The sequence below is a fragment of the Malaya genurostris genome, chromosome 3, assembly GCF_030247185.1.
Source record: "Malaya genurostris strain Urasoe2022 chromosome 3, Malgen_1.1, whole genome shotgun sequence".
In the NCBI taxonomy this organism is placed as follows: Eukaryota; Metazoa; Arthropoda; class Insecta; order Diptera; family Culicidae; genus Malaya; species Malaya genurostris.
Window position 1 is genome coordinate 180903138 of NC_080572.1, and position 18751 is coordinate 180921888.

General features: G+C 35.7%; 1 protein-coding gene across 1 annotated transcript in view; it reads right to left on the minus strand.

Moving 5' to 3' along the window:
* LOC131434407 (uncharacterized) overlaps positions 1-16282 on the minus strand; it is a 1178250-nt gene extending 1161968 nt beyond the window's left edge. The window contains exon 1 of the mRNA XM_058601081.1: positions 16056-16282. Within this exon, the coding sequence (XP_058457064.1) occupies positions 16056-16196 (141 nt within the window). The 5' untranslated portion in view covers positions 16197-16282. The remainder of the gene's footprint in view (positions 1-16055) is intronic.
* Between the last annotated feature and the right edge of the window lie 2469 nt (positions 16283-18751).

Below are 18751 nucleotides of genomic sequence, written 5' to 3' on the forward strand. Positions count from 1 at the left end.
CCGTGATTGAATTGAGCACAACAACAGCCCAGATTGCGTTCGGTGAACTGATCCGACTGATGAGATTTTCTTCCGCGTTGAGCGATGCAACATGTAAGTACATGATGGTTCTCGTGTCCGACTACCGGATTGTAAACATCGAAACTTTTAGTTCATAGAAATTAATCGCCCACGTTAAGCTAAACGTTTGAAAGCGTTCTTATTTGCAATTGTTTCAAAACGCACCATCAATAAGGGAGAGAATTAATTACTTCAATGGTGAAATTGATCTGTTTCCAAAGTTTGTTAAAATATATTTGGAAATTTATCTGCCTGCTTTGATGTCCCCCCCTCCCCTTGGAAACCGAAAACGGTTTTCCAAATCTTGCGGAGCCAGAGGAATCTGACTCTGACGGAAATAGTGAAGGTACTTCGTTTGTCACTCCTCAAGGTTCTGTTAAGAGGAAGAAGTCCTCCTCCAAATTACCAAAAAAAGACACCTAAAGTTACACCTACAAAAAAAGATCCCCGTGTTAAATCTAAAAAGCCAAATTTAAAGCAAAAACTGTGCCTCCTGGTTTGTCAAATTCACAAACCAATCCAGGAACTAGCACAAGAAAAGACAATAATCCAGTGGGTTCCGTTTCACATTCACCAACAGGATTACTGAAGTTTTCAGAAATTGTAGAATGGATTTTCGCAGCATTCAATATTTCTGAACCTCTAAAGACCATCATAGCGGCATTCCTTCCAATAGCTAGAACTTTTTTGAAACAGTTATCAGCTCAATGGCCAGCTCTATCAGGTTTTGTATCATTTGATGGATAATTTATCATCCGCCGCAAATGATTCAATCACTGTTCTGCAGTGGAATTGTCGAAGCATCATGCCAAAACTTGATTCATTTAAAGTTTTGTTGCATAGTCAAAAATGAGATGTATTTGCTTTGTGCGAAACATGGCTTACATCAAACAGAGCTTTAAATTTTAATGACTTTAACATTATATGTCTCGATAGAGACTCTCCGTATGGTGGAGTGCATTTAGGAATTAGGAAGTGTTATTCCTTTTATGGATTAAATATTCTTTCTACCTCTAGTGCAGAAATTCTTGCTTGTCAAATAAACATTAAAGGAAAATACATTTGCATTGCTTCGGTATATATTCCTCCAAGAGCACAAGTTGGACAACGACAGCTTAATGAAATGGTCGAAGCCCTTCCTGCTCTACGTTTGATGCTGGGAGATTTTAATTCGCACGGAATGATGTGAGATTCCGTTTTCAATGATAGCAGATCATCTTTAATATATAATATTTGCGATAATTTCAACATGACAATATTAAATATGGGTAGCATGACACGGATCCCAAGACCTCCTGCACGTCCAAGTGCATTAGATTTATCTCTTTGCTCGACTCAAATTCGACTTGATTGCAACTGGAAAGTATTTCCTGATTTACACGGTAGCGATCATTTACCAATCATCATCTCGATTAGCAGTAACAAATGTATCGCTAATTCAGTTGATATTCCATATGATTTGACAAAAAATATTGACTGGATTAGATACCAAAGTAATATTTCAAGTGTCTTAAATTCAATGGAAGAGCTCTCCCCACTTGAAGAATATGATTTCCTCGTTTGTTCGATTCTGGAGGCCGCAGAACAAGCCCAATCCAAATGATTTCTTGGTCCATCGTCTAACAAAAAGCCTCCAAACCCAGAGTGCTCAGATTCTAAACACGCGAAACAAAATGCGTTCAAGGCGTTTTTAAAACGAGGAGAAGGAGGAACTCCTCAGAATTTCAGTTCCTCCTGGAGCATACTTCTGACCAAAAAATTTTGCTATTGGAGACATTTTGCCGTAGGATTGTCAAGAGAAACCTCAATGAGCACTCTTTGGAATACGGCCAGACGAATGAGGAATCGTAACGTAGGAAATGAGAGTGAGGAATACTCGACCCGATGGATATTTGATTTCGCGAGGAAAGTTTGTCCAGATTCTGTTCCTACGCAGAGCACTATTTGGGAGTCTTCTCCAAATAATGGTTCCATTAATAGCCCCTTTTCAATGATGTAATTTTCCATAGCACTCATGTCTTGTAACAATAACGCTCCTGGGTTGGACAGAATTAAATTCAACTTGGTAAAGAATCTGCCCGACCTCGGAAAAAAAAGTTTGTTGGAATTGTTCAACAAGTTTATTGAGCAAAATATTGTCCCACCTGACTGGAGGCAAGTGAAAGTTATCGCCATTCAAAAGCAGCGAAACCAGCTTCCAACCACAGCCCATTGCAATGTTGTCCTGCATCAGAAAATTGTCCGAAAAAATTATTCTTCGACGTCTCGGTTTGTTGTCAAATACTCAGTTTGGTTTCCGTAGAAATAAAAGGAACGAATGAATGCCTTGCATTACTTTCATCTGACATCGAAATGGCCTTCGCTCAAAAACAACAAATGGCATCTGTATTTTTGGACATTGAAGGAGTTTTTGATTCAGTTTCTATTGATGTTCTTTCAGACAAGCTCCATCAACATGGACTTCCAGCGATTATAAATAATTATTCACACAACCTTTTGTCAGAGAAGTGCCTGTATTCTTCACATGGCGATTTGGCAACATTCAGAATTAGCTACATGGGTCTCCTGCAAGGGTCATGCCTCAGTCCGCTCCTCTATAATTTTTACGTGAATGATATTGACAGCTGTCTGGTAACCCCATGTACACTAAGACAATTGGCAGATGATGGCATTACGTCAGTTACTGGACCCAAAGCTGCAAAAAACATTACAAAATACTTTTGATAACTGGTCCATTTTTGCTGTTCATCTGGGTATCGAATTCTCTACGGAGAAAAAAGAGCTGATCGTCTTTTCTAGAAATAATGATCCCGCGCAACTTCAGCTTCATATTATGGGAAGAATTATCGCACAGGTTTTGACTTTCGAATATCTCGGGGTGTGGTTTGATTCCAAATGCACGTTGGGAGGACACATTAGGTATCTGATAACAAAATGCCAACAAAGAATAAATTTTCGTCGAACAATAACAGGAATTGGTGGGGTGCTCACCCAGAAGATCTAAAAAAATTGTATCAGACAACGATGCTTTCAGTGATGGAATATGGATGCGTTTGCTTTCATTCCGCTGCAAACTCACATATTATTAAACTTGAGCGAAGTCAGTATCGTTGTTTGCGAATCGCCTCAGGTGCATGCATTCGACACATAGTATGAGTGTTGAAGTTCTGGCGGGAGTTCTTCCATTGAAAGATCGTTTTTGGGAGCTTTCATCGCGACTGCTAATAAGATGTGAGGTACTTAATCCCCTGGTTATTAATAACTTCGAAAGGCTAGTTGAGCTTCAATCTCAAACAAGATTCATGACAGTATATTTTAACCATATGTTGCAGGAAATCAACCCTTCAAGATATATTACTATCCGTGACACCCTCCTAAATGTTCCTGGCTCAACGTTATTTTTCGACACATCCATGCAGCGCGAAGAGCTTGAAATTCTGGAACACCTACGCTCGATGGAAATCCCAAAAATATTTACAAGTATGTTCAGGCATATTGACTTTGAGAAAATATTTTACACGGACGGATCACAAATTGAAGTGGCTACTGGGTTTGGTATATTCAACAATAATGTTTCGGCTTCATTTAGGCATCAAAACCATCTGTTTATATATTAGAGTTAGCAGCAGTTCATTATAGCTTGAGTGTAAATGTCACATTATCTCTAAACCCGGCAAAAAGACCATAATTAGGTTAAAACCGGGTCTAAATAAATTCTTTAAAACTAAAAACCTTATCTCTAAACAATTATTTTCTCTTCACAGATAGTCTTTGAGCATCTGCTGGTACGAATAAACCGTTTTTCTTAGGCAAAATAAAACAGTGCCTGAACGACAAATTAAATAATAATTATCAAATCACAATAGTTTGGGCCCCGGCTCATTGCTCCATTCCAGGCAATGAAAGAGCAGATATTTTAGCCAAACATGGTGCTATTGAGGCTGGAATTTATAAGAGACCGATTGCTTTCAACGAATTCTATAGCGCGTCTCACCAAGGAACTTTTGCCAGCTGGCAAGCTTCTTGGGATAGAGATGATCTGGGTAGGTGTATTCACTCAATTTTTCCTAAAATATCGACAAAGACATGGCTCAGGGGACTGGATGTGAGTAGGTACTTCATTCGTGTGATGTCCAGACTCATGTCCAATCACTACACGTTAGATGCACATCTCCTTCGAATTGGACTTTCCGAGACTAATCATTGTGGTTGCGGCGAAGGTTACCGCGATATTGATCATGTCGTTTGGACATGCGTGGAGTATCGTGATATCAGATCTCAACTAATAAATTCCTTGCGTACTTAAGGTAGACTATCGAATGTCCCAGCTTGCGACATTCTTGATTGGCGTGACCTTCCTTACATGAAACTTCTTTATCAATTTATTAAGTCCATTGAAGTTCCAATTAAAATTTTATTTTATGTTAGACCCCTTTCTCTTCCATGAGTTCAACCAATAGCCAGCTATATTTTATGAATAAATGTGATGAACTGATAAAAACTAACCTGAAATAGTTATAAGGTCAGGTACAAAATAAATGTATTTTATTTAAAGTAATTTATAATAGCAGATCGCTTGATAAAACCAGTGTTTAGATTAACTAATGAATACCAACATACTAATATGATATTCGAAATGTATTCGGTTTAAAGTACTATTTATTGAGGATGCCACGGCGGAGAAAAACTTATGTATATTGCCTATGAAATATACGTATTTATGAAAAAAAATCTGCCTGCATGTCCTCTTCCAAATCTTGTATGCGATTCAGATTTCTAGGAAAATTTAAAGAGGGTGGTTCGATTTGTTAACGTAAGACTACTCAAAGATTTTACAATTAATGGAATGCATAGATGTGAAGATATTTTATTTTAAATTTATTGCTTCAAATATCTGCATGGAATAAGATCTAAACTAAAAAAAATATCTGCGAGCCACATCAAATTAAATTTATTAATAACATTTTTCCATAAATTTTAATTTTTTTTATTCCTCAAACTTACATAATGCACAATTTTTTTCTACCGACTCATGGCCACCTAAATCCTCCTTATAAAATTGCACACATCTAAATACACTTCTTCACATCTAAATATTATTCTTGACAGTCCAGTATAAAGAGCTAATAATTAGAATAGAAAGTTTATTTATGCCCAATCAGATGCTCTTACCCAAGATACCTATTTTGTAGCATCTGTATAGGATGAAAAAAAGAATAATATTTGGAACTCGCGCGTACCTTCTATGAATAATAGAAAGAATGTTGCAGATCGAGTTGACAAATAACCAAATAGGCAAATAGGGTAAATTAGACTCAATTTCAAGCAAACTTAAAAACGATATTAAATACACTTTAGAAATACGTACGCAAACCAAACTACTTAACCTATTTGAATAACTTTTCATTACTTCCGCAATTTCAAATAGGCTGTAACATACAAAACTAGACATGGGCAATTCAAGGGAACTAGTTCTGAAAGAATTAGTGAACTGAAGTTCTTTAAAGAGAGTATACAAATTAACTGCGTATTTCGGAATGATCGAAAGTTTGAGGAATCTGATAGAAGTTGCATACATTCGCGACCTTTAAAAAAGTACGTATTTACTCAGAAATGGATGATTATCGGTAGAAATAGTACTTATTGGTACTGCAAAAAGTATTTGAATTGAATCTGCTTACTACAAAATATAATTTGTGGCTTTTATATCATTTTATAAAAATTATAGATATATACAAAGTTACAGAAGAACGAAAAACAGTTTAACAGAAGTAGTTCTCTCGGGAGATCGTAGATTTTTGAGCGGTTCTTTGAAACGAATGGTTTTTCCCATCTCTAATACAAACAGAGCTGCTAAATGTCACTATCAACGAGCAACTTTGCACGACGAATATTGGAAAGTTTATGTCACTGGACTGCTGCCAACCAGGCTCTACCAATCATCATATATGAGCGGCCCTTACACGAGTCATTAAAAATGTCATTAGTAAAAAAATATATCATTTTAATGAACGTGTAGTGGTGCACTAATGACGAAATTTCTAACAAATTTGAATTACATCATTAGTTAGTCATCATTAAAAATGACATTTTAAATGCTCGTGTAAAGGCCGCTATTGAGTGTCTGAGAACCGATCTGTCATAACTTTAATTCTCTTGATATTATACTCATCAGGACGCTCATTGATTGCCGATGCGATTGATATTATCTCATTTATTCTGTCACTGCTTGGTTACGATGTGACTAAATATTATTCAAGCAGCATAAACATTGAATTAAATTCATGTACACCAACAAACTCAGAAATCCAATGACTTTTTACAAAGAACAATGAACTTTATCAATTTATGTTTATGTTAGTACTCTCATGGATTATTTTTACTTCAACAGGGAATAGGAGAATGAGAGAGAGAACAAAATGCGTCACCTGTCTTTGACTGAGTATACTTCTACTTGGTCATTGAACTATCGAGTATCTCATTTGACAGACACTTTGACCGTACCGATTACAGTTGACGATGATTTTAGTCAGTCTGTCAAGATCATTTGACATGACTGACAATTTGCAGCTCTGAATACAAATCATTTCGCACCTCCTAAATATTTTACTGACGCAGAAGGTGATTGCACTCAGTTGATGTCATTTTCAATGAAATGTTATGATACAAACGAGAGGAAGCATGAGATGAGAATTTGTGAGCCAAAAAACAAAGCCTTGGTATTACACCTGTCAGAAGAGACATCGAAGTTTGCTCTGGCATCACGGCCGACTCCAAGTAGCATTTCAAGCAAATTTGACAGTAGAATAGACGGAAGTAAAATAAATAAATTCTATTAGTTACAGACTAAACGACCAACGACTTTTTTCGTGCCAAACCATACTAAATAACACATTGAGCTGTTTTCTTGTTGATCAATTTTGTCCATGAATACGAAGAAAGATGTTAAGTAAATTCAATTCACTTCGATGAACTGACTAATTTAAATCTAAACTTAACAGAGCCTTTGAGTGCTTTCATCCAGTGCAGTAAAACTTCATTCAATTCAATTGAAACTGAATGTGGAACACATTGACGATCACCCTACTGCAATAAACTTCACACTCTGACACACACACAAAGTTCGCTGACGAACCAACGAGCACCATTCAGTTCTTCACTCGTTTCTCTTCCAATCGAAGCTCAGTTTTACCACCGTCAGTTGATCTCTTGAAGTAACAAAATATCACTTTCAATAGTGTGAGAGCGGCCTTTAAATGAGGTTCATGTAAACATTCGAGTTGGTTCAAAATGATAGATGAACGACAAATTAGATAGCTGAAATATCATTTACAGAATATACATAAATTAATAGGTTCCCCCTTCAAGTTTAATTTTTAATACTTTACTCCATTTATAATTCTATTCATTTGAACTTGCTCACTACCAAGAGGACGATAGGGATAGGGTGATAGGGAAGATATCTGCAGGAGGAAAATTAACAGGAACACAAAATCGTATGTATAAATTTAATAATATTCTAAGAATAAATAAAATTGTAGCTTTGATCTACTGAAAGTTGATACAAAGAGGTGTTTACTGGATGTAACAGTTCGGCTGAAAAGTTCGTATCGTTTAATAGAAACACACATATTTTTGCCAAAATTCGTTTTTATTATTCAACATAATTGCCATTAGAGACGATACAGCGATTATAGCGATCTTCCAACTTTTCGATACCATTTTTGTAGTACGATTTGTCCTTTGCTCAAAATAGGCCTCAGTTTCAGCGATTACCTCTTCATTGCTTCTAAATTTTTTACCAGCGAGCATTCTCTTGAGGTCTGAGAACAGGAAAAAGTCACTGGGGGCCAAATCTTGAGAATACGGTGGATGAGGGAGCAATTCGAAGCCCAATTCGTTCAATTTCAGCATGGTTTTCATCGACTTGTGACACGGTGCATTGTCTTGATGAAACAAAACTTTTTTTTTCTTCAAATAAGGCCGTTTTTTTGAAATTTCGTCCTTCAAACGCTCTAATAACGCTATATAATAGTCACTGTTGATGGTTTTTCCCTTTTCAAGGTAGTCGATGAAAATTATACCATGCGAATCCCAAAATACAGACGCCATAACCTTACCGGCCGATTGTTGAGTCTTTCCACGCTTTGGGTTCGGTTCATCGCGTGCAGTCCACTCAGCTGACTGTCGATTGGACTCCGGAGTGAAGTCATGGAGCCATGTTTCGTCCATTGTTATGTATCGACGAAAAAAATCGGTTTTATTTCGATATAACATCTCCAAACACTGCTCAGAATCATCAATTCGTTGTTGTTTTTGATCGATTGTGAACTCACACCGCACCCATTTTGCACAAAGCTTTCTCATATCCAAATATTCGTGAATAATATGTCCAACACGTTCCTTTGATATCTTTAGGGTGTCAGCTATCTCGATCAACTTCACTTTACGGTCATTGAAAATCATTTTGTGGATTTTTTTCACGTTTTCATCAGTAACAGCCTCTTTTGGACGTCCACTGCGTTCATCGTCTTCGGAGCTCATATGACCAGTACGAAATTTTGCAAACCACTTACGAATTGTTGCTTCGCCCGGTGCAGAGTCTGGATAACACTCATCAAGCCATTTTTTGGTATCGGCGGCACTTTTTTCATCAAAAAGTAGTGTTTCATCAAAACACGAAATTCCTTTTTTTCCATTTTTTCACAATAACCAAAGTAGCTTCACTCAAAATGCAATATCTCACAAACTAATAATCAGACAGCTGTCAAATTTATACACATATCTTTTGAAGGTTGGTACTGACTGAAAATGGTATGGATTTAATTCTAGTGGCGCCCTCTCATAGAAACGATACGAACTTTTCAGCCGATCTGTTATGCCGAACAACACCCCTGTAGTGGAATTTGACCTTCTGTTTCAAAAGCAGAGATGTCAGGTAAAAATTTAAAATATCTTCAGACCTGGTTGCAAAAGTTTGTATATCCGAAAAAAATCTGTTGTTAGCGAGTATTTCTTTATTTTTGTATAAAGTATGACTAAACTGACTGGGCGAGCAAAAAAAAAGTGTGTAAACTTTGACGAAAGTTTGCGAAAAACTAGATTTTCGAAAGTCTGCAAAAGTCTGCACAACACAATGTCTGCAGCAATTTGGTTAAAATCTGACACTCGAGCGGTTTATTTGATGTTGTTTATTTGACAGATCGATGGTTATTTTCCGACATTGAAAAAAATCTTGCAAAGAAAGTTCTAATATTAATTCTTTAGTTGAAATTATTTCCAGAGGAAAATAAACCCAAATAACTTTCCGTCCGTCAAATTTTGAAATGGGCCGCAGTTTCAGTTAAATTTAACTACTCGACTCAAAATAACCGCTCAAGTGTCAGATTTCAACCAAAAGTTAAAATTAACCGCAAAATGGTTCACAGCCTTAGTTATTTCATCTAACCTTTCAGGTCCATTTAGTTACAATTATTATCATAATAAAAAAATAACATTTCAAATATTCACTGTACAAAAATTTCATAATATAACAACGATTTCTCATAGATGGCTGAACCGATTTGAACTAACTTATATTCAAATGAAGAGTCCTAGTCTCATGTGATCCCATGTAATTTCTTCGAGATTCATCTTCCGGATCTTCAAATACAGAGAGACGAGTACTGAAATTTTTTTTTTTTTTTTTTTTTTTTAAATAACTATTTATTGGAATATGAGTTAAAATTAAATTATTAAGATTTTAAATTGGGTGTTCAGCCACAAGTGGTGACTTTTCAGCCCTGTTATATATATATATATATATATATATATATATATATATATATATATATATATATATATATATATATATATATATATATATATATATATATATATATATATATATATATATATATATATATATATATATATATATATATATATATATATATATATATATATATATATATATATATATATATATATATATATATATATATATGATTTGGTTATTACCATGAAGACATCATTTGCTTCCGCAATTCTGAGATTTTTGTGTAGGGAAAATTCTAAACCTACTTGTATTGTGTAATGGGGAAAAGGAACTTATATACTAACTTACTAACTAATACAGAGAGCGAATCGATTCAATTGAAGATTGCATCGATTTTTGTCGGAATTTGCTTATAATATTATGTGACATTACATCTAATGGTTCTATATTTGTGAGTCTGTGTAACTCATTTGTACTAAACCAGGGAGGACGCTTCAGAATCATTTTCAGAATTTTATTCTGAATCCTTTGAAGCGTTTTCTTCCTGGTGGAACAACAGCTTGACCAAATTGGTACCGCATAAAGCATGGCTGGTCTGAAAATTTGTTTATAAATTAACAATTTGTTTTTTAGACAGAGCTTAGAATTTCTGTTTATAAGAGGATATAAACATTTAATATATTTATTACACTTTGCCTGGATTCCTTCAATGTGATCCTTGAAAGTGAGTTTTTTGTCATACGTTAAACCTAAGTATTTAGCTTGATCAGACCATGTCAATTCCAAGCCATTCAATTTGAGAATGTGATTATTGTTTGGTTTTAGAAAAGAAGCTCTTGGCTTGTGAGGAAAGATAATTAATTGCGTTTTTGCTGCATTTGGTTTAATTTTCCATTTTGACAGATAATCACTGAAAATATTTAAACTTCTTTGTAGGCGACTGCAGATCACTCTTAGATTTCTACCTGTGGCTAACAGACTTGTGTCGTCACAGAATAGCGATTTCTGACAACCGACGGGTAGATTTGGAAGATCAGAAGTGAAAATATTATACAAGATTGGAGCTACACTCGAACCCTGCGGAACACCGGCTCGTACGGGTAGCAATTCAGATTTACAATTCTGATAGCTAACCTGAAGAGTACGATCAGTTAAATAATTTTGAATCATTTTGATCAAATAAATAGGAAACTGGAAATCAGACATTTTTGCTATTAAACCTTTGTGCCAAACACTGTCGAATGCTTTTTCTATGTCTAGAAGAGCAACTCCAGTGGATAACCCAGAAGATTTATTTGATTTTATCATGTTCGTTACTCTGACAAGTTGATGAGTAGTTGAATGTTCATGACGAAATCCAAACTGCTCTGGTAAAAAAATTGAATTCTCATTTATATGAGTCATCATTCTTAACAAGATAATTTTTTCAAAAAGTTTACTGATAGAAGAAAGTAAGCTAATTGGGCGATAACTTGATGTTTCTGCTGGGTTTTTATCAGGTTTTAGGATAGGAATTACTTTAGCGTTTTTCCATCTTTTTGGGAAGTAAGCTAATGAAAAACACTTGTTGAAAATTTTAACCAGGAGTCTCAAGGCAACATCGGGAAGATTTTTAATAAGAATATTAAAAATTCCATCATTACCAGGAGCCTTCATGTTTTTGAGTTTCCTAATAATTGATTTAATTTCATCAAAATTCGTCTCAAAAATGTCATCGTGTGATAACACTTGGGTTGAAATATGATCATACTTCAGTGAGACTTCATTTTCAATAGGACTCACAACGTTTAAATTAAAATTGTGGACACTCTCGAACTGCTGAGCTAGCTTTTGAGCTTTTTCACCATTTGTAAGAAGTATTTGATTTCCTTCCTTGAGAGCAGGAATTGGTTTCTGAGGTTTCTTAAGAACCTTAGAAAGTTTCCAGAAAGGTTTAGAATATGGTTTAATTTGTTCAACTTCTTTAGCGAAATTTTCATTTCGCAAAAGAGTAAATCTATGTTTAATTTCTTTTTGTAAATCCTTAACTATGTTTTTCATAGCAGGATCACGAGAACGTTGATATTGTCGTCGACGAACATTCTTCAACCGAATAAGCAGTTGAAGATTGTCATCGATGATAGGAGAATTTAATTTAGTTTGAGCTTTGGGAACTGAAAGATTTCTAGCTTCGATAATATAATGATTCAAATTATCAATTGCTGTGTCGATGTCCGCAGAATTTTCTTAAATAGTTTCATGATCCACATGATTTTCAATGTGAGATCTGTAATCCAACCAATTAGCTCTATGATAGTTGAAAATAGAACTAATTGGAATAATTATAGCTTCGTTGGAAAGTCTGAATGTTACAGGAAGATGATCTGAGTCAAAATCAGCATGAGTAATCGGTTCACTACAAATGTGACTTTGATCTGTTAGAACCAGATCAATTGTAGACGGGTTTTTCACGGAAGAGAAACAAGTAGGATTACTGGGATGAAGAACTGTAAAGTAACCAGCTGAGAGTTGATTATGAAGTATTTTACCATTACTGTTATTTTGCCTACAATTCCACTGGACATGCTTAGCATTTAAGTCCCCTATTACGAAAAATTTCGATCGATATCTTGTAAGTTTTTGCAAATCGCCTTTAAAGAAATTTAATTGTTCGCCGGTGCATTGGAATGGCAAATATGCTCCAGCGATGAAATAAATTCCATGAATGGTTTCAACTTCGATTCCCAAGCTTTCAATAACTTTAGTATTGAAAGAAGGTAAAATTCGATGTTTAATTTGCCGTTGGACAAAAATGGCAACTCCACCACCAATTCCAGTAAACCTGTCAAATCGATGAACCACATAATGTGGATTACTTTTCAATTTTACATTTGGTTTAAGAAAAGTTTCTGTCACAATGGCAATATGAATTTTGTGAACTTTGAGAAAATTATAAAATTCATCTTCACTCGATTTCAAAGATCGAGCATTCCAATTTAAAATATTCAAATAATTATTTAACATCACTGTTAAATTTTAAATTCATTATAATATTATTTGCAAATTTCCATCCGATTTGAAATGCTTCAAAAAGTGATGAAGTCGAATTCATTTGGATGATCATTTGAAAAAGTTGATCTTGTAGGTAGGTATCATTTTATTTTCAGTTATATCGCCTAAATCGACTTCATTTAAAGAAGCGAATGGCATTGAAGGAATATTTGTAGGTAGACTGCCATTAGAAGAAGATGATTTGGCCGGTCTACCTATTAATAAATTGTTTTCGTTAGAAGATGAACTGCAAGGCGGTCCTGTGTTTTGATTATTTACATTAGAAGAAATAGGAGATAGATTTCTACCTAATATACCAGCATAACTGACATTAGAAGAAGATGATGACGAGGTCGATCTACCTGTCAATAAATTGTTTTCGTTAGAAGACGAATTGGCAGGTGCCTTAGAAGAATTTTCAGGTATATTCTGTAAATTTAAGGTCGTTGATTTGACTTGTTGTCTAAGCGAACGAGCGTTTAAAATTTTTTCCCTGACAGGACATTTCAAATAATTGGATTTATGATTTCCATTGCAATTTGAACATGAAAATTTATCAGTGGTTTCATTCATTGGACAAACGTCTTTCGAATGCGATTTACCACAATTCAAACACCGTATATCCATATGACAATTTTTGGTTCCATGGCCGAAGCCTTGGCAACGACGACATTGCGTTAAGTTAGCAATACGATTATGCCGTTTATAATGTTCCCAATGAATTTTAATGTGGGAAATGAAACGTACTTTTTCTAAAGTTTTCAAATTGTTTACATCACTTCGATTGAAGTGTATTAGGTAAAGTTCATGGGAAATTCCAGAGCGTGGTTTAGAAGTACCATTCGCTCTTTTTTTCATAAGTATTACTTGGGAAGGGGCAAAACCAAGCAATTCTTTTAGTTCATTTTTAATTTCATCAATACTTTGATCATTTGATAATCCTTTCAAGACAGCCTTGAAGGGTCTGTCTGATTTTATATCATATGAATAAAATTTATGAAGTTTTTCGGACAAATATCGAATAAGACGTTCGTAATCTTCCAATCCATCCACCAAGACTCGACATTCTCCTCTTCGTCCGATTTGAAATGAGACTTTTACTTCCGGGAGAAAAGTAGAAAGCTCAGTACGGAATGCTTTGAAGTCGGAAATCATCACCGTCACTGGTGGCATAGATTGATGTTTCTTCCCAGAACGACAAGCGTCCATTTTGGGAATTTTTGAAGAATTTTCTTCTATGTCGCTACAATCGGATTCAGGAAGAATCTCGTAAATATTGTTAGACGGCATAGGATCAGCGGAAGGGAAATCCGTCCGTTGTCTTTTATTTTTACATTCAGATTCTATAAGATCGTGAATGTTATTAGAAAAATGTTGAATAACGGATTGTGATTTATTCCGTATTGAATTATTTTTAGCCTTAGGCTTGTTGCCTTTCCGGTTGGACGCAGGCATTTTTGAAATTAATGAAATTTTAAATTAAATTAACTAGGCTAAATTAGTCTTCGATTAGACTCCTAGCTAGCCTTAAAAAAGGCTGATTAATTTCTTAGTCACTCTAATATCACTCTTTGTATCACTTAGTCACTCTAATATCACTCTTTGTATCACTTAGTCACTTAGTTAGTGATTCAGGTAGCCTTGAAAAAGACTGAAGCCTTGAATCAATGAAACTCTAGGTAGCCAGAAAAAAATTCCAGGAGCCAAGAGCTATACGCGTGCGGTGCGAACGACTGTTCAACACCGACTGACTGAAAATTTTAATTCGTCATCAGAAGTGACGATGAACAACAGGAAAATCTTCTTAGTAGCGGTATAATACTCCAGAATTGTGCTTACGTAAATGTCTCAGAGATGACTAGGACGGTTTTTATAAATGCAAGAATGAATTAAAATGAAAGGTATTAAGGCTTCATCGATTTATATGCTGTTTCAATCGAATGCGACTTCCAGTTCCGAAACGGGATAAGGAGTGCTTTATGTTTGAATATATCTCATATGTTTATGTTTCCTTATTGTTTTCGATTAAAGTTAGCCTATCGCGTAGATATTGTCTATGTAACTACACTTTTATGCTCAACAATATTTTCATTTCAGATGTTCACTATTGAAACGGTGATAACGCATATCCATGGGACTGTTATAGCAGCATTGTATGCGATGAATGGAGCTTTGAAGAAAAGTCCGCTCTCCACAATGATCTACCCAGAACGTTGAAATTATTTTTTCCCAATAGCATGGGTCATTCAATGTTACTAGTCAGCGAATTATAAACAAAGAGCCACTGAATGAAAACTCATCTATTCCGTATTCAAGCACACCAGAATACTGCGTACAAGCGCGATGTAAATATTCTAGAGACAGAACACATCGTAGAAGTCTTGAGTACTTCGTTAAAAGAGCCATAAAACTTCATGAGCTTTCGTAGTAACAAAAACAAACTGAATGATACGATATTTTTTGAGATCATACACATACACCACTTCAACTGATGACAATTTACTGCATAGATCATTCACGAATAGCATTAGAAGAAGTGGTCCGAGGTAGCATCCTTGTTTCGACTCGTGAAGAACAGAAAAAGTCTGCTTAACGCGCATCAAATACATACATACATACATACTAACTTAGGCGGTTCCTGGTTTCCTGTTCCGGAAGTAGCGGTCAGAACTCCAAAATGGAACTCATGCGATCCTTTTTTGTTTCGAAAACACGATTTTTTCAGTTTTCAATCGCTCCAATAATGCACACTTATACTTGCTGTCGATGGTGTTTTTCCTTTTTTCGAGGTTGCTCACGAAAATTACACCATGACATTCCCAAAGAATCGTTTTCATTACCTTTCCGCCCCATTCAGTCTTCCTAGACGGCTTCGGAGCACTTGTGCCGACGTTGGTGCATTATCGGGTAATCTTTCTGTTCTCTGCTGTATAATAAACTGCTCTGAAATATGGGGCTTTTTAGTCCAAATTTCTAGAATAAAACTTGCATCAATGCGATTTCGGAAGGAGCCTTTCGGGAGGATCTCCTACCCGTCGGGAATTCAACGCTCAACAAGATCTATGTCGACAATTGTGGAATGTGATGGAAGGTAATTATTATTATTCTCCAAACCATAACACTGAATTTACGAAAAAGATAAGTGCTTTCATTGAGTATCACTACAATTCAAAACAACATAAGCAAATATCACGCAAAAATAACCAACCTTATCGTAGAAGCATATCATCCATGCACGCATTATCAAGGCAATCTTGTGACAAGATTCGTTTACGTTGTTCATTACGATTCTGCAAAAACCGTTGAAATTGTGTAGAAACACCAAACAGTTATCCGTAAAATTGATCATATTCCCTTCCGAGATTTTCACTAGTAGGCAAAGTAACTAGGAATAAGTTTGTTAGGAAGATTACTGACGTATCGATTTTGATGTTTTCACAATCCATCACCACCTCACAGTAAATCAATCAAATAACTGCACTTTGCACAATTTACCAAAACTTCCACACATTAATGCGAACACGCCCGACGTCGAAAGCCCACTAAAGAGGATCCCGAGGAATAAATTTGCCCAAAACAGTCCGTCGCAGTGAACAAAAAAAACCGCATTTGCAAGTATAAACATCCCAACAATGTCGTTTTACAAACAATTCATACTTAGTTGTCCACATTCTTCATCGTCCTCCGGCGAAGTCACCGAAATATAGAGCAAGCTTTGCATGTTCCCTGTTCGCACCGTTCTTATCCTATCCAGCCGAACGTCTTCGGAATACCCGATGGGCGCCGATTTGCTTTGTGGTCATTGTTTCATTTAGCACCCAGCCGGCATTTATGTCACACCTTGCCCCCGCCTACACACGCTAACGGCAAACCGATTTTTGAGCTATATTCCGTCAGTCCTATTCCCAGCGAACCGAAGAGTTGGTAGTGAACCGTAAGAAGCCATAGCACTATGAGCCGGTAGGTAATTCGAAACCTCACAGTCGGTTCGTTTTGCCCCAGTCTGGACGAACATTCAGGGCAATTATTTTTTTTTTCGTTTGAGGGAAAGAGTTGGGAAGAGTGAGAAGGAAGTTCTTTTAGTGTCAATATACCGGAAGTTGTCAACTGTAGGCTACAAGTGCCCAAAATGGCTTTGATCTATTTTCCCAGTGCAGTGCATTCATTGTAACATTCGGAGCTGATGCGTTCATAATCAACATACATACGCTTAAAAACCAGTTTTAATTCACCTATTGATGGTATGGTGCCTTTCTCATATCACCCATATTGTCAAATATAATATTGTGACATTCTTTTTTTCATTTCTGAAGAAAATAAACAAGGTTGTTAGGGCATCAACTACACAGCGAAAAATGTAACAATCTCGATGTGATTCTCAATCGATGTGAAAAAAATGTAGACGTACTGAACATCAAATGCAATAATTTTCCGTTTTCGTGAAATATGGCAGACAAACCATATTGGGCATGCAGAAAAAATTTGCTCCAGTGGAATTCACTGTGCACCAATGGTATGTAGACTGTCATGCGATGTATTAATCACTCATAATTGTACGAAAATTCACTCCCTTGTAACGTTCAGTGTCAAACCCGCTGATTCCTAAACATACATTATCAACTAAAAGCGCATAGAGAAAATGATATTCCATCGTCATGTGCTTCGATAGTGGAGACAAGACAATGTATTCATTTATGTTGAAGCACGTGGTTCATAAACAAGACAACAAAACATGTATAAAGTAACATGATTCTATCAGTTGATGTATTGTAGATTAGTACTGCAGTGACAATACGTTATTTCATCGAAACAACGTGTCTAGTATATCACATAAGCTGGACAGAATAATCTATACGATTCTGGTAGGAAACTATGCAGCGATTACGATGTAATATCACAACAATCTCGATGTCATTCTAAGAACTATAGTACTACACAAAAAGATGCATAATTTCCTATCAGAATCGTAAACAGAATTCAGTCATGCTGATGTGACTGAGCTTTTTACCGAAATTCGTACAAACATTCGTATGTCATTTTTTATATCTGTTTCCCCTTTGGCTACAGATCAAATTTAAAACTCAACTTGTTCACATCGATTGAGAATTACATAGAGGTTGTTACAAATACTGTGTAGCATGACCAAGAAATGGAACGGTTTTGTACCGTCGCTCTAAACGACGGTTTAAAATTTCGCACAATCATGATTCTGTAAATGTAAATTGAACATATTGAACCATACACCATCGACATTTTCGGTTGTGTTCGCATGATACATTACCGAGATTTTCGTCATTTTAGAAACGAGAAATGACCGAAATTATCGGTATTCATGCATAAATGTTGCTACTGAGATGTTCAGTTCAAATGAAATCAGCTTCGAAACGTAAATGAAACATAAATGATGTCATTTACACAGTATGATGAATGAAGCTTTGATGTCATCTCCAGCAGGTAACGCAATTTAATTCATCGGGAATTTCCAAATTCGTCAGCTGTAATGGCCATATGCACAAATTTTAAACTTTAGAAATCAGCATCCGGATATAATAAAAGTAAAGATTCAGTGAAACCCCGGAGTAACAGAATTACTTGTCAAAAGAGACACTTATTATAGTTGTCATAAAACAGATAGTGATTGAAAAATCAATTACAAAAGAAATATAAATTATAATCTGAACCATAAGGCATTCGAATTGTTACTTGGGCTGTCTGTTGGTCTGTGACCACACCACTAGGTGGATATAAGCCGGTTTTACCGTTCTCATTTAGAAAGGCTATGTAATCTCTGTGAAAACCGACTTAGGTTGTGAACCATTTCGCGGTTAATTTTAACTTTTGGTTAAAATCTGACACTTGAGTGGTTATATTGTGTCGAGTAGTTAGTAGTTAAATTTAACTAAA